The 24,742-nt window shown below is 40.7% G+C and overlaps 2 protein-coding genes across 10 annotated transcripts in view; one reads left to right on the top strand and one right to left on the bottom strand.

Moving 5' to 3' along the window:
* The window catches only part of CUL4A (cullin 4A), a 58,113-nt gene extending 55,804 nt beyond the window's left edge, over nt 1-2,309 (bottom strand). The window contains exon 1 of one of the 5 annotated variants that reach the window (XM_061626682.1): nt 1,597-2,309. In XM_061626682.1, the coding sequence (XP_061482666.1) occupies nt 1,597-1,771 (175 nt within the window). In that variant the 5' untranslated portion in view covers nt 1,772-2,309. The remainder of the gene's footprint in view (nt 1-1,596) is intronic. The other 4 variants (XM_061626683.1, XM_061626684.1, XM_061626679.1 and 1 more) reach the window with 4 other exon arrangements.
* On the top strand, nt 1,910-24,720 carry PCID2 (PCI domain containing 2). 5 transcript variants are annotated; one of them, XM_061626694.1, is made up of 16 exons: nt 1,910-2,259; nt 5,553-5,622; nt 6,621-6,688; nt 8,099-8,188; nt 9,135-9,208; nt 9,759-9,826; nt 10,528-10,567; nt 14,329-14,383; nt 15,014-15,117; nt 16,488-16,563; nt 16,644-16,785; nt 17,994-18,094; nt 19,106-19,179; nt 20,176-20,301; nt 21,426-21,549; nt 23,369-24,720. In XM_061626694.1, exons 3-16 carry the CDS (start codon nt 6,653-6,655, stop codon nt 23,456-23,458), a joined length of 1,200 nt encoding a protein of 399 aa, XP_061482678.1. In that variant the 5' UTR covers nt 1,910-2,259; nt 5,553-5,622; nt 6,621-6,652; the 3' UTR covers nt 23,459-24,720. The 5 variants fall into 5 exon arrangements, with proteins under 5 accessions (XP_061482678.1, XP_061482679.1, XP_061482677.1 ...); XM_061626695.1 differs by lacking the exon at nt 1,910-2,259 and adding an exon at nt 4,294-4,576 and having other exon boundaries at nt 5,556-5,622; XM_061626693.1 differs by lacking the exon at nt 1,910-2,259 and adding an exon at nt 4,294-4,576.
* Nucleotides 24,721-24,742: the final 22 nt, after the last annotated feature.

The raw sequence follows: 24,742 nt of genomic DNA, 5'->3' as shown, positions 1-24,742 counted from the left end.
TAAAGGCTAACAACCTTTAGACAAATAAGTAATGTTTGGTACATTCAGATTTTCTTTTTTTGGAGATTTTTAAGTGGAAGCATGAGGGGAACAAATGTTTGAGGATGTAGTACTTTAGATTTAAATTGATTAGTTGTTCCTTAGCATATTTTAACTACCCTACCCTTTCAGGTGATGTCTACAGATTCTAATTTCTTAATGACTGAAAGTATGAAAGTACAAAGCAGTGGGCGTTAGTTAGACTGGACTAAGTGACATGCAGTATCAGGTGTAATCTTACATGCGTGACCCTATAGCTTGCTGCCACTTGGTGGACTGTAAACAACAATTCAGTAGGATATGAAGCAACAGATGCGCCAAAGATAAGACCTAAAATTGCCTCTGTGATAATGGTTGCAAAATCTAGGTTTATTCCAAGAGGGGATTGAACCACAGAGAGTTCCAGTGGGCAGTAAAGTGAGGAAAGAGCAATGAATGTCACGTGTCAACACAAGCCGAGAGGACTGTGCTCCTGATTGGCTGCCAGTGGCTGATCTGACCTAGGCAAAGTGCCAAGCACCTTCTCTTCCATTCCCGCATGTCTAACAGGGAGAACTTACTTAGAGTCCTTAGTTTGCCTGACAAACAGCAACACCCCACCACCAAGATGACAGTGTGTGCATATTTATAAACACCACTCCCCTGCATTCAGGCATATTTATAAGCAACCAAACACACACACATGCACTTCGAGGTGCCAGAGGAACATCTCTGGAGTTGTGCTGACTCATGTTAATAAGTCAACAGCATTTTGTTCACCAGAAGATGTGAATTTCCAGAATACAGATTTATACAGAGTACAGTGAATTTCCAGAACAGTAAGACTGTTTTCAAAAATCACTTTTAGCATTTATGGACTTGTTAGTTCAATGTCACTTTTAATGCCACACGTGAAAATGTCCTGAGATGCCTGGGGCTGTGTTCACAAGATCATAAGCTTTTACTTTTTAAAAAACACCATCCCCCATGGCTGCACGCACATTAGAATTTAAGATTCACCCATAAGAATGCAGGGAGAAGAATTTACATTTTTGCCCTTAGCCACCTGAAGCGTGATAAAGGTTGCAATCCTCTATACATTTACTGGGAGTAAGTCCCATTGAACTCAATAGGGCTTACTTCTGAGTAAACATATACATTGTTGCACGGAAAAGAAGGTTGTTCAAGGTAGCTAAGGATAACCACACTGTGATCTTAACTGTCTAATTTCCCTTGATGCAAAACAGGACAGTGCAGTTACAAAATGGTTTCTCCTACTCAACTTTTAAAAATGTATCTATAGCTTGTCAGGCAGGGCTGAGAAAAGCTGCACCTCTCAAAATTCCCACTTCCACACAGCGTTTAGACATAAAGAACCCCTCCTTTGCACCTGGCCACACCTACATTTATCTGTAAGGAAAAGAATATTTAAAGATCCGCTCAGGATTTATTAAAGAGGGAGGAGCAAAAAGACAAAATAAAACTAAGCACACGTTTGAAGGGAAACACGTTCTCTTCGTTTCTATCCCCTTCCAGCATCTTACGCCACAACCTTGTCTTCCGTTCTTCCATACCCACCTCTGAAGTTCTTGATCACTAATTTCTTGGAAGTGCCACCTCCACCGGCAGCCCCAGAGCCGACCGGTCCACTTCGCACTCCGGCTGCCGCTGCTAGGGAAGCGGGTTTGGTGAGCCCGTTGGTGTACCCCACCAACGCCGACAAGTGCTGCTTCTTCTGGGGCTCGCCGGCCATGTTCTACCGTGAAACGGGGGGGGGGAGAGAGGCTAGATTTCCGTAGTTCCCTCCCCCCTCCTCGGAGGGGTGAATGAGACGAAAACGCCTTTTAAAGGGAGGAAATCTTCGCTGCGGGCGCGATGCCGTCGCACACAAGTTGTCCCAGCGACCGAGGGAATTCCATGAAGCCCGTCCGGCTGAGGGAGGCAAGGAAACGAAAAGCCGACCAACGGGTGGAAAGGCCGAAGCAGCACCCCCTTCTCGGCCCCTGGACTGACTCCGTGTGGGAAAAGCTAAGCTGAAGGGCCCACCCCCCTCCTGCACGACGCTTCACAAAATGGCTCCTTTGGTCCAGTCGGCATAGCAAAGGCCGCAGCTGTTGCCTCCACCGTGGGACGGCCCGACTTCTAAAAGGAGAGCAAAAGCAACGGCTGTGCCTTGTCGGGCAGATAGTTACTTCCCTGGCCCAGAGGAGGGCTCTGCTTACTGTCACGGGACACAAACAGGTACAAGAGAGGGGTGGAGAGCAGCTAGCAAAGGAGCACAGCTTGTGCCCCCATACAGTAACAGCCTGATGCTACGCCGGGCCGGCTAAGGCTGCGCTCTTGTGTCCACTTATTTCGGAGTAAACTACACTGAACTCAGTGGAACTTAGTTCTGAGTAGACGTGCAAAAGAGGCTGTTCATTGTGGTATAGGCTACAACAGACTAGAGTCCAGGAATAAAGTGTTATTACACGTCTTACGTTTGGTGAAAATAGCAAGACAAGCAAAAGATATGTCACGATAAAACTGATCAGCTTGAAGGTGCCACTATTCCTCTTAAATTTATCTCTTCAGTTCATTGAAATGAATGCAAGATTGGAATTGAGATGTACAGTGGAAGAGAGAAGGAACATAAGAAAAAGCCTGCAGCATGAGACTAAAGGCCCATCTACTCCAGTGCTCTGTTCCCACAGTGGTTAACCACATGCCTATGGGAAATCCACAACCTGAATTTGAGCACAATACCCTCTCCCGCTCACGATCTCCAGCAAAGTGTTCGGAGGAATACTGCCATCATGAGTAGTAGCTATTGATAGCCTTATTCTCCATGAGTTTGTTTAAACATATTGAAAGTCAATCAGGTTGATGGCTATTGCTGCATCATGTGGTAGTGAATCCTATAATTTAACTATGTGCTCCTTTTTGAGGCATGATGACCAGAAATGTACAACAGTATTACAAGCTTAGTTGAACCACACATTTGTGTAAAAGCATTCTGATATTGACAATTATTTTCAATTCCTTTCCTAATATGGATTTTTCCTTTTTCCTAGTTGCACAGCTGTCAACATTTTCATTGAGTTATCCGCCATGATTCCAAGATCTTTCTCAGTAACTGACAGTTCAGACCCCATTCTTGTATAAGTTGCTTCAATATGCATCACTTTACAGTTGCTGACAAGGGGTTGATCCTTCTAGCTGGACAAGAACTATTTTGATTGTCTAGCTTGGTTCGCAGAGTGAGACACCTCTCTGAATGATGCCCACTTGCACCCCATTTATTAGGATGAAAGTCCACTGGGTTCAGTAGGAGTACATGTGGATGGAATAAATATACCTATCCCATAGGACTGGAACTTTACTCATTACTTTTGGAGACTGTAGGGCTGCCATTGTAGGCACATTAACTTGGAAGTAAGCAGCACTGAACTCGGTAGGACTTACTTTTAGGTAAAGTGCACAGGATCAGGTTTATTTATTTTATTATTACATTTATATTCTGCCTTTCCTTCAAGGAGCTCAAGGTGGCGTACATGGTTCTCCTCCCTCTCCATTTTATCCTCACAACAACCCTGTGAGGTAGGTTAGGCTGAGAGACTGTGGCTGGCCCAAGGTGACCCAGTGAGCTTCATGGCTGAGCAGAGATTTGAACTATGGTCTCCAAGGTCCAAATCCAACACTCTAACCACTATACCACATTGGTTCTCACATTACAGATGGCACTACCATACTATTTTCTGCTTTTAGTCAAAGGACTTTGTAAAACATATACAACATTAAAATCATTAAATGACTAATGTGGATTGTAGTCAAAAGAAAACTTGTAAGAGACTCTCTGGGACTAATCATGGGTTTGTACATTTTTTGCTTTGAAGTCTGGACTATTAGTTGTTTCTGTATAATTTGTATATAGGTTGTATGTAATTTTATAACGTTACATGTAAATACCTGAGACCAGAACAACAACAAAAATGGTAAAACATAGAAAACAGAACACAATGGATTTAGCACCACTGAACTTGCCATTTACATCATATTTTATTTTTATGTACTCTAAGTCCACTCCGACTTATGGCAACCTATAGGGTTTTCATGACGCTGAGAGGCATTGACTGGCCCAAGATCACCCAGTGAGTTTCATGGCTATGTGCGGATCGAACCCTAGCCACCCAGGTCGTAGTCCAACACTTCCGGTAAAATGCCTTCCGCCCTAGCTAGTACACTGCGCTGTTTGCTATTTAAATATCTTTGACGCTCCGCTCGTCACAGCTCTGCCCCCATCAATCTGCGACGAGGAGAGAGCAGACGCCCCGCCTATCTTGCTCGGCAAGGCTCGCGAGGAGCCGAGTCGTAGGTCGTACGGAGCGACATGTCACGTGGCGAGGAGAGTAGGCGGTGCTTTGGGGTGGTGATGGCCAATCCACGAAGGACTGAACTCTCTCCGGAGAGGAAGTTCCTGCTGTAATAATTATTATTGTTCTGCCTATCTGCTCCTGGACTTTCTCATGAACCGACGCGACGCGTCCAGGAGTAACGTGTTTTGAAAACCGTGGTTTTGGTAGGCAGACATAAAGGCGGCGGCGGGCTTTGGATTTGATGGGGTTGTTTTGGGGACGCTGTGTGCGCAGCATGGCCGACTTTTGATGCGGTGCACGTTGAACTCAGTCAAGAACACTGTCTGCTCTGAAACTCGGAATGTCGTTTTCTTTTTAAAGCATCTGTTACAGTGTAAGTTTGAGACTTTAAAGTGCTCTAAAACTTTTTTTTAAAGGAATATCCTTTTAGACATATGCAGGCTCTTTTTCTGGAATTTTGCGGCTATAGCTTCCACTTCAGAAAGCTTATAGCATCTGGGTAGACCATATTTTCAGCGCTTTCCTGCCTTTTTTTTTTAGTGTTTGTGGTATTCAGTAAAACCGCTGAGTCCAGCAAGTGGAAGCATAGCTTTTAGTCCTAAACATTTCCGGTAGTCTTCTTATCTTTAATTAGATGACACTGTGATTTACCTGTATGAAATTATGACATCTGCCACGAAATGACAAACGGGTTTGAGAAGTCCTTAGGCATGTTTTCCTGGAAGTGAGCCCCTTATAACTACATAAGTTTGTTTTTTATACCACCATGAAACTTTATGAGCTAAATACTCTTTACATAGCAACTGTGGTGTGTTGGCAGTTGCATCTGATAAATCTAGAGTATTCTCAATGGATATTTCCATGTACCTTTTAAGGCATTTTTCTTATTCCTTGTGTTTTGGGGAACCACACAACAGTAATTTGTACTTGTTTACCTGCTCTTATTTTAATAATGTTTTCTTAGTGTTATATAGGCAAGACCTGGAGCAGATTTTTACAGTTGTCACTTGTCTACCAGCTGCTGATCACAGTGGCTGCTTGCTGGCGGTGAAGGCCACTGACACACACTCAATCCTGCACACAGTTTTATGCATGCCCTGTTCCAAGAGGGGCTTCTCAAGCACTCAAAAATGTTTGCAAAATAGTCATTACACAAAAGTGTTTTGTATGTTCTCTCAGCAGGCACACAACAACTTGTATGGATGCAGTGATGTGAGAAGAAGCCATACCACATCCATTCGCTTTGCAGGTGATCATCTACAGCAGATGTGGAGAACTTCTTGCCTGGGGGACAATGCAGCCCTTCAGGCCTCTCTGTCTGGCTCTCAGGTCCCTCCCCAGGCTGCGCCCCCTCCCCAGGCCTGCTCCATGTCCTTTCTGAATGCTTTTACCTGTCTGGAGTACATGCCCTTGAACTGCAGTAATGCCTCTTGCTTGCCTAAATGAAGGGTGGAGGTGTATTTATGTGTAGAAACATCTGACTTTTGTGTAGCTGGAATGTAGTCTACTGCAGTGGTTCCCAACCTGGGGGCCGGGACCCCCAGGGGGGCCGTGAAGTAATCCAGAGGAGGCCATAAACAGTAAAGAAATGAATTATTTATTATTATTATTTTAAAGTTTTCACTCCTACACTGTCTGCTTTCCACTGCCGCTAAAGATGACACCTCCCCCTTGCTCCAAACGAGAGGGGAGGCCTTTTGCTGAAGCGACAGAGCATCTTTCAGGCGCACTAAGGGCAGGCATCTGCCTATAAAATACATGGCAGATGCCAAAGGAGGCTGAAGGTGGAGCTACCAGGAAGAAGAGGGGATTACTATCACTGATTTCCATCTCCTTGCACTGCTGCTACTGACAACACCCTTACTTAGAATGAGAGGAGAGGGCTTTTTGTGAAGCAAAAAGAAGCAAGCCTGCAAAGAAAGGCTGCTTTCCCCCTTCCTTCCTGGCAGCCAGCCTGCTTCCCTGGGGAGAGGGGGTCACAAAAAAATTTCAGCTTATAAAGGGGGTCCCATGCTTATAAAGGTTGGGAACCATTGGTCTACTGTACAAAGGCAAGAGTCACATCAGTGGCTGTTCTCACTTTTGCCTCTGGCCCTGCTCGCCACTGGCATGCAGCCCTCTGAAGGTTGCCCATGAAGGAATGCAGCCCTTGGGCTGAAAAGGTTTTCCCACTCCTGGTCCGTAGAATAACAAATTCTCATTATTGTGATTCATACTATTTTTGTTTTGTTTTGCTTTCATTATAAGGTGTTCACTTCCTTTTGAGCAGCGCCCTTTCAATGGCACATATCAGTATAAACCAATATTTGCAGCAGGTAAGTGATACACACGTGGGAGAAAGTCCCACTGAACTCAGTGGTGCTTACTTCTAAGTAGATGTACCTAGGTTTGCACTTTTAATTATTTGTTGACTGCTATAGTTTATTTATTACAGTCATTCATACTTGTTAAAAAGCCCTTAAAGCCTTAGAAACTGACAATGTTTGGTTGAATACATGTTGAAATAGCAGGAATACTTAATCTTCGTAGTTATCTGAAATAACCTGTTTTATTGTCTTTAATGAGACTACATTATAATAGGTGCAGTGCCATCATCTATCATATAAACAACTTTTATAAAAAATAATCTTAATGTAACAAACATTTGATCACAGAAATCGCACATCTTCTGAGTGGTTAGACCTTTCTCTTAAATAATGAATAGTTACTCATTATTCAGAATAGTTGTTCCTTATTCACAATTGTAGAACTCTTTGTGAGGCACAATTGGCCCTTTTCCTTTTGGCATTTTGCCTTAGGGGAAAAATCCTTTTTGTTTAGGCATTCTTTTAAATAGGTGCCTTGTTTTAGCTGCTGTGCCTGTCTATTTTTATTATATTGGTTCTGGTTTTAAAATTGGATTTCTGAATATTATTCTGTTTAAATAATTGTAATTGTTAGCTGCCCTGAGCCATGCATAAGCCCTGGAAGGGTGGGATATGAATATTCATATAAATACTTTACATAGTGTAGCAGTGTAGAACTTAAGCAAATAAATCATGAACTAGAAGCCATCAGTTCAAATTTCATCATAGCCATGAACTCATTGGTTGGTCTCAAATCGGCATCTACCTCTCAGGCTCGGGCTCCATCAGTAATATGGGATAATAATACTGGCATACCTCACAAGATTTTTATATGGTATGCTGTGTGTGTGTGTAGCTCTTTGAGCACTGAAAAAATTATCTAAAATAGGAAGTCTTTACAGTTACTACATTTTGTGTGATCATGATCTGCCTTTTATTAGAAAGTAACAAATTACTTGGGTGCAAAATCTCTTCATGTATTTACTCATCTTTTCCTCACTGGTATAGCTCACTGATTCCTGGCCTTTTTTTAGCTGCAGAGGATAGAATGCTGGTCTCTGCACTGGAGCAAGAAAGAATGCCACATTCCCTCGCAGTGATGCTGGGAGGTTTCCCTACTCTTTACATTATGGATGGGGGACTTACGTCCCTCCAAATGTTGTCGGACTCCAGCTCCCATTAGCCCCTGCCAGTACAGCCAGTAGTCAGGCATAACGGAAGTTGTAGTTCAACATCTGGATGGCACCAGCTTCCCTACCCTTGCCTTACACCGAGATGGCAATAGACAAAGGAAGAAAAGAGAAGCTTTCTTCCTGATTCTGTGGGTACGCTAATGTTAGGAAATCTGTTATACAATATTCATGTTTTTTTCTATCGTAGGTGTTAGAATCTATTGACATCAGAGATGGACTGTTTTGTGCAGAGTTAGCCTCATTTAAACATCCTCATGTTGCAAATCCCAGACTTCAGGTAAGAGATTTGGACTGCAATCTTATATACTTTTTAACTGCAAGTAAGTTGAGTTGAACTGAATAAAGCTTACTAAACATGCTTGCTATGGAGGAAGCCCCACTGCACACAATGGGACTTAATTCTGAGTTAACATCCATAGAACACTGTTAAAGCATGGGAATCTTTGATATTTACATTAAGGGAACTTCATTGTTTACCTTAAATTGTACTGAGAAGGAAAAAGGTAATTTCTGCAGTAATAATTTCCAACGTAATATAAATATATTCTACTACATTATTTTATTTATTTTATTTATAACTTCAACAAAAAGGAATCAATATAAGAAATGTAATACGAATTCCACATTCAAAACCAAACAATACTAATATTGCTACTAATAATAATACTTCCACATTTGAAATAAGGCAATTAAACAATTATATCCAAACAATGTATATAAAGAAAACTGAGAACCACAAAAAGCAAGACATTAGTTCCCTGGGTGAACACTAGACTAAATGCTGAGGTCTTCAGCAGGGTATTTGTTGAATACCTTGGGGTTTTTTAACTGTACTTGTAGCTCACTTCATTACCTTGATTGACATTTTGCATGCATGGTTTTTCCTTGTCACATAAGATGATAAATTTGTATACATGGATCTGATGACATTCCCTTACATGCGCATCATTTATTGAATTGATGTTTTAACGTTTCTCAATAATAATAATAATAATAATTTTTAAATGTTAGCGTAACTTGGGCTGAATAGGTCAGCCAGACCTAATCCTATAAATGAAGAACTGTTGTTGCTATTAGTTTCAGCTGTTTTCTGAATAGTTGATTCGACAGTGGCCAACAAGCCCTGCGCCCCAGATGGTTGCCAGCCCCTCAATCTGGCCCAGTTTGTTAACATTCTTTTTTGTGCAACAAGTCATCATATTTTTCATTTATTTGATTAACAGCTTTCATCTCCAGAAGAAAAATGTCAGCAAGTGTTAGAGCCACCCTATGATGAAATGTTTGCTGCCCACTTAAGGTAAAAAATGGTTGGGGTTTGAAGTCGTACAGATTCAAGCTATATGCATATTTTACCTAGGAGTAAGACCCACTGAACTTAATGCAATGCAAAACTGGAGGGCGGGGGAAGTAAACCTCGGAAATGACTGTAAAACCAGAAAAACTGTAAGAGGATTCCCAGTGTTCTACATAATATGTAGCCTGATCCTATGTATGTTCACTTGAAAATAAATCCTACTGTGTTCAGTGGGGCTTGCTCCCAGATAAGTTTGTACTAGATTGCCTAAAAAGTGTGAACTGGAAAGTAAAATATTAAAAATCACACTTTAATATTCTACTCAAATACCTTTTTAGTGAAGATAAAATACCAAATATTAGCTGTTGTCAAGTATCAAATTTTAGGATGCTGAAGCAAACATACTTGCAAGTAAGCATTATTGGATAAAATGGATTTTTCACTGAGTAAATATGCATGGGAACTGTTCATCTGGCTTAAGAAAACATTACAAAGCTTGACTGTTGGCTATAATTTCATGATTCTTAATATCTTTTATCTATCCCCTTTATAGATGTACTTACGCAGTTGCCAACCACGACTTTGTAGAAGCTTACAAGTGCCAGACAGTTATAGTACAATATCCTTTACCGTGGATTCCATTTAAAGTGTGCTGTAGAATTCTGAGCTCGGAACCTACAGCACATCTAAGAAATGAACAAACTCTGTGTTTCGGATGATGTGGGCCGCTGACTGTCTTGGCTGGGGAAAATAATCCAGAACTGTTGTTGAACTTAAGTACGTGGAGAGACTTTGGGCTTTGTCAGTGTCAGCACTGAGTACTGAATGTATAGCATCCTTTGCCAGCCTGGCTACAATACCCATCCGCTAATGAGAGTTATGGTCCCACAACATCTGGAAGGCACCAGATTGGTGAAGAATGTTATACGGAGTATCCATCCATCTTCAAGGTATCAATATGATTGCTGTCCCATTGTAAATGGAATTACTTTCCCCCTTAGGGATCGAGGTTGTTGTTTGATAGTGCTGTTACGTCCCTTATTTGAGATATCTAAGTGGTATCTGTGGCATGAAGTGCCTTTCACCAGCTTTAGCTGGTGTGGTAGCTCTGATCTCTTCTGGATAGAGACAGTCTCGTTACTGGCAGCCATGCTCTGATAGCATCATACTGAACTAATGAAATATGTTGTACATGAGGCTACCCAATCACTATTGGCATTATTATTGACCATATTTACTGTCATAATGCATAGCTGTGCTACTAAATTCCTTGCATCATTTTATAAATCACAGGGTATTAATTTTTCTTAACCTTTATACATCTTTCTTGAGAGCCTTTCAAGCACACAAAGAAGAAAACTGGTAAGTATCTGATAAGCATAAGTATGTATTTAGAAAAATGAATTACTTGTTCTGATGAGAAATATACTACTGCTTAATACGATGAGCTTTTCACCTACAGGTAAATGCCATTTCTTCTGTTGATGTCAAAATGCCATTGCAGTAAAAGATAACTCAAAATGTTTCAGCATGAGTTGCATTTAGGGCCAACTAAGAGTACTAAAAATCATATGAAAACAAAAGTCACGCAGACCCCAACAAGAAGGATTGAAAGTACAAACAGGGAGACAAAAGATGGAACTTCATGGGAGGAGCTGGTATCAAGCAGCACCATGAAAGGTTATCTGTGAGGGTGAGCAAGGGCCCAACAGATGTAGGCCTGAACTGCAGTAAGCTGCTTGTTGATTATATAGTCAGGAGAGTGGCTGTATGTTGGAAGTGGGGCAAGAGCAACTCCTGTTTTGTTCTTTTGTCTGTGTTCCAGAAGGGAGATAGAGTTAGGGTCCTCCAGATGGATAGGCTTGACTACCTTTACCTGTGATGCTCTGACTTCCTTCCGTTGTTAGACTGATACGTCTTAAGGGAAGCTTACCTGCCCCTCCTCCTTCCACCCTTTCCTCTCCTCTCTTGTTCGACTGTCCGAGGGAGAGGAGACACCTTTGTCTCTTCTCTCTCTCTCCTAGCCATGAGGGCAATTTCCAAGCCTGGGCGTTGCGCCTCCAACTTAGTTAGTTAGTTAGAACTAGGTATGCCTTTCTATCGACTATGTATTTCCATAAATAAAGTAGCTTTTCTTATTTTACTAAGTCTCAAGTCTCAGTGATCCTAATGCAGGGTAAAAACCTGCTTTCTTAGGTAAACGCGCGCACACGCTGGCACACATGCATTTCAGACCGCTGTTACTCTCTGCTTAACAAATTTACACCACAACACTGTATACTATAGCCAGCATGAATTTTTCACATTCCGCAATGTCAAATTGAAAAGGCCCCCCATGCCGTTCTACTGCTTCCCATAAGCTCATTTCAAAACAAAACCTTACAAAACGTATAGCGCTGAACTCAGAAACGCTTGCTTAACAACCCTCTAAGTTTTCATGGTGATGCACAAAACACTCAGAGAAAATCCCATGCTCTGACCTTCATCTTCTGCAGTTTAAAAGTTAAATGCCTGGCTGATTTTTAAATAATTTCAGAAATTTAACATTGAAGTCTGTTATAGCATTAGGCATGCTCAGTAAGAACCACCAGTGTTCTAAAAGCCAGACTCACAGCTGGTTGGCTTAGCTAATCAGGGGTCCACACCAGACATTTTTCCCCACTTTAAACAGTCATGGCTTCTCCCAAATAACTCTGGGAAGTGTAATTTGTGAAGGGTGCTGGGAGTTGTTAGGAGACTCCTATTCCCCTGACAGAGCTCCAGTGACCAGAGTGGTTTAAGAGTCAGGCCCTTTTCTGGGGACTGTAGCTCTGTGAGGGGAATAGGGCATCTCCTAGCAACTCTCAGCACCCTTCACAAACTACACTTCCCAGGATACTTTGGGGGAAGCCATAATAATAATAATAATAATAAAATAATAAAATTTTATTTCTGAGTTGCCTATCTGGCCGGGTTAACGGCCACTCTAGGTGACGTACATAATAGGATAAAATACAACATATAAATACCTGTCTAAAGTGAAATAAAGGTCTGGTGTGGATATGGCCAGGGACAGCTTTGGTTTAAATTTGGGTGGGAGACTACATGTGCCTGTTGTAGAATAAAAAGGTGGGGAAAACCCTGGAAAACAATGATATTGTTCAGAAGGCTATCCTTTTGGAAAAGAAAGGGGCTTTTCCTTTGCCCACTCCCCACCCACCTAATCTCCTCTTTTCCTCTCCCTCCCTACCCACCCCTACAATTCCTCCCCTTCTTTCCTCTTCCCCCTTCCTGCCCCTCCTCCATCAGTTTCACATATCCTAAGCATGATTGTACAGGAATAAATCCCATTGAACTCAAAAAGCATGCAAATGATCAAACCTGCCCTCCACTCCTCGTCCTTCCTATCCCCTCCCTCTTGCCCCTTCCCTCTCTCCTTCCTGCTCCTATCCCCACCCTACTCCTCCCCCATGGTCAGTTTTACCTATCCTAAGTATGATTGCATGTGAGTATATCCCATGAACTCAGTAAGGATGCAAATGATCAGCCCTACATTTCCCCTCTCCTTCCCCCTCTCTCCTTCCCTTCCCCTCTCCCCTCATTCCCCTCTCCCCTCATTCCCCTCTCCTCTCCTTCTCCCTTCTTTCTCCCCTCTTCCTTCTTCACCCCGCCCACTCCAGCCCTCCCTCCCCCCATGGTAAATTTTACCTGTGCTAACCATGATTGCATGGGAGTAAATCACATTGAACTCAATAAGCATGCAAATGATCAAACCTACCCATCCCCCCTCCTCTTGCCTCCCTCCTGTCCCTCTCCTTCCCCTTTCTTCCCCCCTCCTGCCCCCTCAACCACTCTACTTACAATCTCTGCTTCCTCCTTCCCTCCCTTATTCCTTCTCACCCCTCCCCCTTTCTCCTCCTTCCCCATGGTCAGTTTCACCTATGCAAGCATGATTGCAGAGGAGTAAATCCCACTGAACTCAGTAAGTATGACATGATCGATCCATTCTCAGCAAACTTGCACAGGATCCCATTTCTTACCTCCCGGACATAATTTGGGTTAGTCTTTCACAGTCCGATCAACTTCCTGTGTCTTGGAAGAATTTGGTAATGTGCCTCTGAGCATATGGTGAGTAAAGGGGACACCTGCAATCAGGATGACATCTCGAAAGATGGAATATTATATTTTACATGTTTGTTAGTGTTCTTACTTTACTTCTTTTCTGTGTTACTACTGTTTCTACAGAGATTTTAACCTAGAAAATTATATTTCTCTCATCATTCATCCTAGAAATCTGTGTTAAATTTATTTTTATTAATTTCAAAACCTTTTTATTGGTCATTGTCATGTGATGGTGAAGACAGCCTTTTGTGTTTTATATTGGAGGTTATGTTCTATTTCTATTTTGGGTGCATTAACAGTTGAATCTGAAACTGCAGTTTGATGTAAAATCAGACTGATTACAATATGTTGCTACTTAAGCAATGAATCTAGCTGTTGGAAGAAACAAACTTGGCTTCCCCAACATACATGTGTTCAGCCTGCTATGCTTAAACCGCCCCACGTAAGGAAGGGTGGACATGGTCAATTAAAAACATGGAGCACACCTAGAAATTTGCTAGAATATGTTTCACCTCCCACTGTTTTATCTTGTGCAAACTGAGACACTTCTCACGTCCATTGGAGACTATTCTGTAGAATAGTCAGTGCCATTATTCCACAATTATTTTTGGAAGTTTTTTTAGTGTAAATTTTACAAAACGTTCCGGTACTTCACATATTCACAGAAAGAGAAGCAAAAGAAAATGATTTACTCAAATTGCAAAGTAAATAAAACATAGTTAAAGTGACTATCTGAACTATTTCATCTGTCTTAATATTGTTGCTTCCTCCCTGCTAAAACAAAATCAGCACAGCACATGTCTTGTATCTGTTATTTGGACTGATTGCAGGTGTTGCCACCACTCACAATATGCTCAGAGGCACATGTTGCCAAATTCTTCCAAGGTACACAGGAAGTGGATTAGACTGTGAAAGTAATGATGGGGAGTGTTGGCTGGCATACGTAAAACTGCACCATAGTCTGTTCCAAGACTTGGATATACTGTGTGCACTGTTAATATGTTGCATTTGTTTCTTTCCAGGGCTTTGCCTATTATGTATGCAGTAGCACTTGATCTTCGAATTTTTGCTAATAGTGTAAGTAGTAGCTTCAGCAGGGAGTAGAACAAGAGGAAGGCCAAACAAGAGATGGATTGATTCCATAAAGGAAGCTACAGACCTGAACTTACAAGATCTGAACAGGGTGGTTCATGACAGATGCTCTTGGAGGTTGCTGATTCATAGGGTCACCATAAGTCGTAATCGACTTGAAGGCACATAACAACAACAAAGTAGCTTTAGGGGCTAAGATACTGTGTATAATAAGGAACTTTTCAAAGGTCTTGGAGTCTTGTTTGCAATGGAACCAAGACATGCATTGCTTCTACAAAGCAAATATTTGATATGACAAACAGGTTTTTCCTACAAAATAGTCCTTCTGACTTGAGACAATCTGATTGGGGGAGGCGCAGCTGGTTTACAAGATATAAGGAGGTTGAAGATACTACTACTCTGGGTAGAGATACTACTTCTCTGGGCAGCCCCTTGATTGTGCAACCATGTGTTTGTTACAGGCAGGACCTGGCCTGTGTAGAAAAGAGGTTTTGATCCACTCCTTTAGATACCCTGTTTGAGGTCTAAACTCCTTATTGGTTACAAATAGGGGAAGACAATTTCCCTGTAGGTAGGAGTATGATTGTGTCTTTCGGTTGTCTTGTGTCACAATAGGCTGACCAACAGCTGGCGAAGAAAGGCAAAGGCAAAGTTGGTGACATGTTAGAAAAAGCAGCAGAACTTCTTATGAGCTGTTTTCGAGTATGTGCCAGTGACACGTAAGTGAATGCTCAGATTAAATTAAGCCGGGTGAGTCCAATGTGGTGCCCTTCAGGTGTTGTGGACTACAACTCCCGTCAGCCTCAGCCAGCATGACTAATGATCTGTGATGATGCTATTTGTAGCCTACAACATCTGGAAGATGCCACATTGGTTATCCCGAATTAATCTGTTGATTTCTTTTCCATTTTATGAAATATGATTTAGCAATGCACAAGACTGTATGTGTTTGTGCATGCATGCACGTGTGTATATCTTTACACACATGCATAAGCATAGAGGAAACAGGGAAGGAGCTTGTACCTTCTGAAATATTAAATGCTGGAAACTTCTGTTCAGGCAGATTGTTAACCATCCTAATTCAAGACAGGTTTTGTTGATTGAGGAAGTTTTCCTCAGTCTTCATTTGCCGAATTTCAAATTGATAGAAAAATATTTATCTTGGCTATAACTGGCTTATTGTGCGATAGAAACCTGGAATGCCATCTTTGTTACCAAAGTAGATGGTTTTCTATTTTAATATTTCGGGTTTAATCAGAAGCGTTCCTAGCTTACTGTTTCTACACTTCCAGTTGAAACCTGTGAGGTCATTCTGTGCATCAGTACACTGAAAAAGCTAGAAAATGAAAAGAATTGAAGGGTTGTATTTGGATGGAAAACTGTATGTTGATAGAGATAGCCCAATACATTTAATAAAATTATAAACTATTAATCATTTAGTTTATTATTATAATTTGCTGCCCTTTGATGGTATTCAGAAATGCTGATTGAGGCAAGCTGTACAATACAGTAGGGCCCTGCTTTTCGGCGCCCTGCTTTTTGGCGTTCCACTAATACGGCAGCACCAGCGGGGCAATCAGCTGTAGCGTGCAAGCTGCCTGCGCTACAGCTGATCGCTGTCAGCTGGAGTGCAGCGGCTAGAGCTTCCTGCGCTCCAGCTGATTGCACGCTCCAGCTGATCGCTGTCAGCAGGAGCGCGGCGGCTGGAATACAGTAAGGTCCCACTTTACGGTGGTTTTCGCTTTTCTGCGGGGGCCTGGAACGTAACCTGCCGTATGAGTGGGGCCCTGCTGTAGTAAGTTGAAGCGGATGTGTAAAATTATTACTGGTTTACAAATAATTAACACAATTGTAACTTGCTGCTAAAATATCTGTACCATAAGGATTCAATTAAGTTGATATGGCCCTAGCACGTATATATACGTAGGTGATGATTTTGTTATGTTCTGTTGTGTTTGTTGATTTGCAAAAATGTGGATCAAGAGATTAGAGGAGGGTGTTTTGTTTTTGTTTTTTAAAAAAGCTTTAAGCAATTTTTTTCCTTTTTAAATGCAATTTTATTCTGACGCATTTCTGATGTTTGTTACAGTCGAGCTGGCATTGATGATTCCAAAAAGTGGGGCATGTTATTTCTGGTCAATCAGCTGTTTAAAATTTATTTTAAGGTATGAACTGAACCATTTTCCTAAAGCAAAATTGCTGTTTTGTGTAGATTTCCCTCTGTTAACATCACTGTTGTTTCCAGATCAACAAGCTCCATCTGTGCAAACCGCTGATAAGAGCAATTGATAGTTCAAATCTTAAAGATGAATACAGTATGGCACAGAGGGTTACATACAGATATTACGTTGGACGGAAGGCCATGTTTGATAGCGATTTTAAACAAGGTACTTGCTATATTCATGATAATTAGTTTACCTTTTCTGTTGAAAGTGTGCAAATTGATGTGCTTTAAACATTTTGTATTGGTACATCAGTCGGTAATGCTGTTTTGATGTCTTGTGTTGCATTGGTGTGATTGTTGATACCTTCGCCTTAAGCACTTTTTCTCAAAATCACAAGTTACTGTATAGGAATGGGTTGTTAGCCTTATTAAGACTCTCTGCAGACATAGTACTGCCCATTCTCCTAACCATGGTTAGGAGTTCAAGAGTGCTGTGGACTCGCAAACTTCTTCCTCTTCTCATATCTATATTCCCCCCCCCTTCGAGTTTCAGAAGCAACTATGACTAGTATTCCATCTGCCCAGGGTGGTTTCTCTAACCATAGTTAGTTACAGCCTTGATTAGAAATGGGTTTGGGCTAACTGTGGTTTGTGTTAAAGTTAATGATGTTGTAACACTGACTATAGTTAATCCCAGTTAAGCTGAAAGAGGAAACGGGGATTGTCCATGCACGAGTTGAGGAAGGAAGAATGTGTGAGCCCAAAGGGCGCTGTTGATATCCTGACTGACGTTATGTGGTAATGTCTGTATAAAACTAAAGCATGTAGATTTACATTAATCTTTTAAATGCAACTTACAATGCATTTTAACAATATTTTTTCTTTCTCTAGTTTCATCCATAGACTACTGCCAGTGCTCAAAGGGGGGGGGAAGAGAGATGGTTTAATTTTAAATTAAGACAGTCTGTTATATCTGTTGAAAAAGAGAATGACATGAGATCCACCTAAAAAGAGGTAGAATGGAACTCTCATAACTTACTGCACAGACTTTTTTTTGAATGTGTCAGAATCTGCTGCTTTCACAAACATTTGGGTTTATGATAAAGACAAATTCAAAAGATTGTTTCCATTCAAGAAAGCTGATACAGTAAATTTAACAGTGAGCATGGGCAGCAATGCTGTTAACTTGAGTATTTGTACAAACCGCTCTCCAATATCATTGTTTATCTTTGGGGGAGGGATGGGTGGCCAAGGCTGAGAGCTCACCTGATTTTATTTCAGTGTGAATGCTTGGGGAATAGCGAACAAAAAGTCATGAACCTTTACAAGGTAGTTTTGACATGATAATGCTAAAAAACGTTTTGTTACCATTTAGCAATTATGGGGCATCTGTTTCAGCCATGCTAAACTATTTTCTTTCTGTATTTGCAGCGGAAGAGTATCTATCTTTTGCTTTTGAGCACTGCCACCGCTCCAGCCAGAAAAACAAAAGAATGATCTTGATTTATTTGCTGCCAGTGAAAATGTTACTGGTGAGTGGCATCAAATTATGGAATGATTTATGTGACGAGGTGCGCCTGGCGCCAACACTGTTATCTCTTCGGCCCCAGGTCAAGACTTTCCTCTTCTCCCAGGCATTTTAGCATGTGTTTTTAAATTGTGTTTTAAATTGTTTTTAAAAGATGTGCTTTAATTTGTATATTTGTTTTAATGTTTTTAGTTACTGTAAACCACACAGAGAGCTTTGGCTATGGGGCGGTATATAAATACAATAAATAAATAAAACTGTATCAAAATTCCTTTAGTATTACAGGTTTTGGCGGACTAGTACAACTTGTGACCCAGCAAGCTGAACGTACCCCACTAGAGATGGAGAAGTCCTGCCACATGCTTGATAACCCCTTTGTGTTTGAACTTCATGATAAGCATCAAATGCAAGGGGTGTATGGAGCACCTGGTGTGTTATGTTTGGCTTGGTGGATCACAAGCTGTGAAGGCCTGGGTCAGTGATGAGAACTGCTTAGTTGGAACCAGTCAGGAAGAAAGGGCTGGACTTCTCCAAAGAACAAGACCCCCTTGCTTGAGAGCCAAGCCGCAACAAAGAGCAGGACAGTAGTACTCTGCAACAACATGTTCCAACATGCACATGGACATGTGTGCGCGTGCACGCACACACACATTCTCTCACTCTTGTTGGAGTCTTGCTTGGGGAAAATGTAACTGAGACCACAGATGCCTTCTTCAGTGCTACCTTACCCTGGCCTTTGACACCTAAGACATATATATTTTAGGACTCACCCTATTTTGTGATTTCAGATTGGTTTTAATGCCATATTTTGTTGTTATCAGGCCTGGGATGTCTGGGTGAAGGACTGGTAATAGATGATGATGATGGTAATATGAAAATGGTTGAACTGATGCCTACTATACTGGGGATCCTCAGAGCTGTTAACCATCTGATAACTGTAATATTTTTGTAGGATGATCAGCTAATCATGTATCTAATGTTGTCAAATCAAATTCAAATTGTGCTTTGATTTTAGGGCCATATGCCTATGATCCAGCTTTTAAAAAAATACGACCTTATGCAATTTGCAGAAGTTACAAAGGCTGTGAGGTAAGTTTCATGTATTGGGCAGAACCAAAACTTGCACAAATGGATTTCCACATGTGCAGCAGGACTTCCTCTTCCTCCCCTCCCCTCCCCCCTGGTACCCCCAAAATCTGTTCCGAAGTGTTCCCCTCCAGAGCAGACTTTAAGGATGTGCAGGGACTGCATAGGTGAGGAGAGGCAGATGAAGCTCCGTTGCATGAGGGGAAGTCCATTCTGCTCTTGCACAGGCAGCTTTGAATACAAGTCATTGAGCAACATCATTATAATCCCATTATTTTAATGAGAAGTTTATATTTGACAAAGCTGATAAATTCATTTTTGATACTTGCTCAAACACAATGCAAGTGTGGCTTCAGTTTTTTGTTAAGTCTAGCATTCTAGTATTCACTCGAATGCATGTGTGGCTCTTACGTATATATAATTTTGTAGATTGCTTTTCACCACTGTCTTGTCACAAAGCAGTCTCCAACACAATCAATAAATTAACCCAGCATGTAGAGCAATTAAACACATTCCAGATATAGCCGTCTGCTTGGAGTGTTGCACAAAGACAAATGAGATGATGAACCTGTTCTGTCCATTACCCACACTTACAAGGGGTTCACAGGATGATATAGGGGAAGAACAGGGATGGCACTGGATCCTCAGGACTAATTAAAAGCAGGAAGACAGAACCTGGGACTGAATGGAGTAGATGCAGTTACTACAGCACTGTGAGTGCTGAGCTGCAAACGCAGCAAAACCACATTGCTTACTTGATTGCATCACTTTAGACTGTGGGTGATGGACTGCATATTGTGAATGCTCGCTCAATTTAAAACCTCCCCTGCTGCATAGAAAATGGAGAGGAAATTCAGGGGGAAAACCCACAGTTCTTCCTCTTCCCTGTTCCCCCTCCTTCATACCTATGTCTATGTATAATACCTGGTGGAAGGACATACTGTGTCTCTCTTCCTTGAAATAAATGTTTTAAAAACACTTAATGTTTAATTCCTCTAGTGAAGGGAACCTTCTTTTATTGAATGATGCTCTGGTGAAGCATGAAACATTCTTCATTCGCTGTGGTATCTTCCTTATCCTCGAGAAGTTGAAAATCATCACCTACAGGAATCTCTTCAAGAAAGTGTAAGAGTATCACTTGTATTATCTGAAAGGCAGTCTGTGATGAATATGTATTTATAAGTTACGATAACGTCTAGTGTTAGATTTAGGGAAAACCAACTTGACTTTGTTGTTACTTTGTTCTTGCCATGTGTCTTACAAGGAAAGAACTGTGAAAATAAGCACGTTGAAAGTTTCCTGGAGAGCAGTTGGTTCCTAATAATTAGGCAGTTATGTTCCTAACTAGGAGAGAGTGCGGATTAAAAATACGTTTTCCTTTCTGCATATCTAGATTTACACTTGCGTCAGAGTTTCTGGAAGCAAATGTTTAATGTAACAGCCATGATTGGTTTTCAAATGTATCTGTTACTTGGTTTGAGATCTATCTGCTGAGGCTGGGCTAAAGACCTAGGCAGTTTGACCAGAAAACAAAAGACTCTGGAATGGGGGACAGACTGACTGACTATTTTTATCTTAACTTTGCCTCTGGTCTTGCTGACAGAGGAAGATTCAGCAAGGTTGCTACATGTTCTTTGTCTGATGGGGGATCCTGGCAGATGGATCTCCCTTTCGGTAGCCATTCTAGTTGTCATGGAACTATCTCTAGTAATATCATTTACTGAATGTGGACAAAGTCTGTCCAAGTAAAATCAGGGTAAAGTAGTAAAGTGAATTGCTTTGTATTAACTTTGTTTTCTTCTTAAGCATTTGTGCATGCTTGTTAATGAAATTATTCCTTTTTTAACATTAATTTTTGGGGGCAGATTCATGAACAGCTGATATATTGCCTTGCCTCCTAACCTTATGCTGTCAGTAGAACCTTGGGGTTCTGTTCCACCTTAGAAATAAACAAAGGATCAGTGGGAGCAGCTGAGCATCAGATTTTATGGACTAATTGAGGTTTATTTTCACTTAAATCTTTGCCCGACATTGTAATACGTCACATCCAACTCTGAATCTGAGAGAAAAATTGGTTGGATCTGCATGGTCTTTAGAAAGGATTGAAATATTTCCCCAGAGAAATTAAAGTATATTGTACTCATGCATTTACAGAAATATGAATTGGTAAAGGATAGAGATGATGGGACTCTGTCTTGGTTTATACTACTGTGTGCTATAGCAGCTGAGATTACTTTTTCTTCTTTCAGGTATTTGTTACTCAAAACTCACCAGCTATCTTTAGATGCCTTCTTGGTTGCTCTCAAATTCCTGAAAGTCAATGATGTTGATATTGATGAAGTCCAATGTATTCTAGCTAACCTTATATACATGGTAAGCATCGGGATTCATTGCTATGACATGAATGAAATCGTGCTGCAAAACCTATTGTTATTTTAGGCCTACCCCTATATAAAATCACTGCCTCTCAATTTAATTAATGAACCCTGGCACATTATTTGTATACTAGCCACAGACCTAAACTTACAAGATCTGAACAGGATGGTTTATAACAGATGTTATTGGAGGTCACTGATTCATAGGGTTGCCATAAGTCAAAATTGACCTGAAGGCACAAAACAACAAAGCTTTATATATGTACATATTTTATGTATATTTAGCACAAATGGTCTATGAATCAATAAAGTATTATGCAAGGGTAGTACACAGAAAGTTGGGTTTGAACCTTGGGAATTCAGAATTAAAATCCCTGCTTCTATAGAGATTCCATAGACCTCTGGAAGAACCTTTTCCCCAGCCTTCAAAATGGGTGCAATAGCGACTGCAAGCAGAAGAGCTGGACTTCCTGGAGTTTTTTATGCTTTATATAATATTTATCTTATATAAGTTGCCCTAGAAGTCATTTTTTGTGAAAGCAAAGCATATAAATGACTTGATTTTGCCAATGAAGTTGTTTGGCCAATACGGTAAGTATTGCCAGACATGTAACCATGTGGGAGTTGCCAGCCCTGACTATATGAGTGTAAGACATACATGATATCAAAGGGATATGGCAGCTCAAATCCTTTATTTGCGTTAGCTACAAGCCATTGCAATTAAAATGTATACAATAAAAGCAATAGAAAGCAAATATATAGCTTAATCAGATTTCCCATTAGGATTCTAACATTTCTATAAGATAGCAATCAGTAAAATTGATAAATCCACAATCCAACATAAGAGAGATGGATAAGTAGAACTAATAAAAAGGAGTTATAACGGATTAAAACTCAAGGTACCATTATAGATCTTATTCTAATGGCACCTGCTTAAAAAATTTACAGACATTTCTGTCACCCTCTGTCCTTGGTCTGCAAGAAGAAAAACCATGTAGAAGTTGGTTGGATGCCCTGGAAAGGGTGACAGCAGTGGGATAATTAGCTTATTCCTCAAATCTCAATAGATTATACATGGGCTACTGTTTCAGCACTGCCGTCTCCGCATGGGCATAGACAGTTTTGCAATGGAATTCTTTTAAAACACCCTTCTGATACAGCTGATTCCATTGCAAGGGATATGGCAGCAATCTCCATGCCACTGTTGGTAATGTGTAAACTGATTCAATCAGTAAATTGATTCAATAAAAGTAGTTCCTTTGCCCTGCTTAGAATGCTACTTCTTTGGGGTGTACTTGGCAATAGCTGTTTGATACTGTTTAGTGCAAGGGTGGGTGGGAAAACTGGTTCTTCAGATGATGTTGGACTCCATCCAGCTTAGCCAGTATTGCCAGTGGTCAGGGACGATGGGAATTGTAGTCCAACAACATCTGAATGGCCAGAGGTTCCCTATCCCTGATTCAATGTATGTAGTCTTACCATCATTTTCTTAGCAGTGCTTTTACTTTCTATCTGAATACTGCTATAAAAGTATGTTTTTACAGGCCTCTGTACAGTCCTCTCCCGTTGCCCACTTCCTTTTCCATAGAAAATGAAAAAGTTTGGAGTTTTTCTGTCCGTTTATCTACTGTTAGGTACATACTGATTCTCCCACTTTATAACAAATGAAAAGTTTTCCTTTTATACACACAACAATATTACTTGGAAGTCTCAGGCAATCTGGAAGCACTGCACATGACTGAATATATGTTTAGTTCTAGCAAATATGTATAAATGGTTTCAGATTTACAATACTAATGTTTGTTTTTCTGTGCCAGGGCCATATTAAAGGCTATATATCACATCAACATCAAAAGCTTGTTGTCAGCAAGCAAAACCCATTTCCTCCACTGTCTACTGTCTGTTGAATCCATTGTGACCTAGATGGAGAAATGCTGCTCACTGACACTGTTTACTGGAGCAGGATGGAACCGGTCATAAATTTAGACCAAATCTACTGGAGTACTCACGAGTGTTTAAGAGACTGCTGCAAGGCAAAACATAATTGTCTGGATAGGTAAAATGTGGCTTTCCTAGCTCCCCATCCCCTGCATTTTCCCCAAAGCTATTCCTGACTGTCATGGGACTTTCTCAAACAGCATGGGATTGGGTGGGGTGGGGGAACTGGGAGAACTTGGTGGGCCTGCCTTGCGGAAATGTGCAAATTGTCACTGAATCCAAGCCAATGACTCCTAGAAAGCTGCAGTCTTTGAAAATTTGTTTTATAAATTTATATCTTCTGTTGATGCCTTTTGGTTAAGGGTCTGCTCATAAATATTATTCAAGTTGGCACTGCTGAAAATGTATTTGTAATGATTTGTATCTAATATTAGCTAATTGTTTCATGAGTAACAGGAAACATTTTATGTTCCTGTACTTGTGTATTCAAACTATCAAAAGGTGATAGAAAATAAGACAATCCCCATTTTTATAAGAGGATTGAAACTTTGTTTAATTAGAGATATAAAATTTTTTGTGAGGCTTGGTTTCCTCATGCAAGTTTAGTTGTCAAGACCTACACGCTAGTTGGTGACCTCAGTTTAGTATTTTTTTACATTGTTGGCTGCAATACTCAAAATACATTGAATTTACAAGAAATAAGAGTTTCCATGGAATGTATAGTGTGCTTTTGTAAAAAAGTTACATAGGTCCATTGTGTTAAGTGTTCTAGCCCATTTCTATAGTACATGTGCTAGGGAGGCACAAAAATATTTGATCATTCCAGCTGAAGAGAATAGAAGGGTAACAGTCAAGAATGTTTTTGGCATAAGTACAAATGCATTTGAAAGTATAGTAAGGTTTTATACTACAAATTTATCAATTTATGAGGATGAGATTCCTACACAGGTAGGCATGCACTGACCCTACAAGATGACTGAAGAGTTGACTGAAATCCTGTCATGCAGACACACTCATGAAAATGAGCCAGAGAAATCAAGAGGCACCCACAATTACAACAATTTAGCTATTCATACTGTGTGTTGGCTGTTCTTTGACCACATCTTAAGCCAAGTGGAGAAATTTTACTGTAAAGTGACATTTCTAATCCCTTTTAAGATATGCAACAATTTTGTGAAAATTGGACCCATGTACTTGTGTAAGTAAATCAACATTCTTTAAAAAATTGAAATTGGAGATGTGTTCTGTTAACA

Source organism: Rhineura floridana, chromosome 5 (genome assembly GCF_030035675.1).
Source record: "Rhineura floridana isolate rRhiFlo1 chromosome 5, rRhiFlo1.hap2, whole genome shotgun sequence".
In the NCBI taxonomy this organism is placed as follows: domain Eukaryota; kingdom Metazoa; phylum Chordata; class Lepidosauria; order Squamata; family Rhineuridae; genus Rhineura; species Rhineura floridana.
This window is presented reverse-complemented; position numbering and strand designations above follow the sequence as displayed.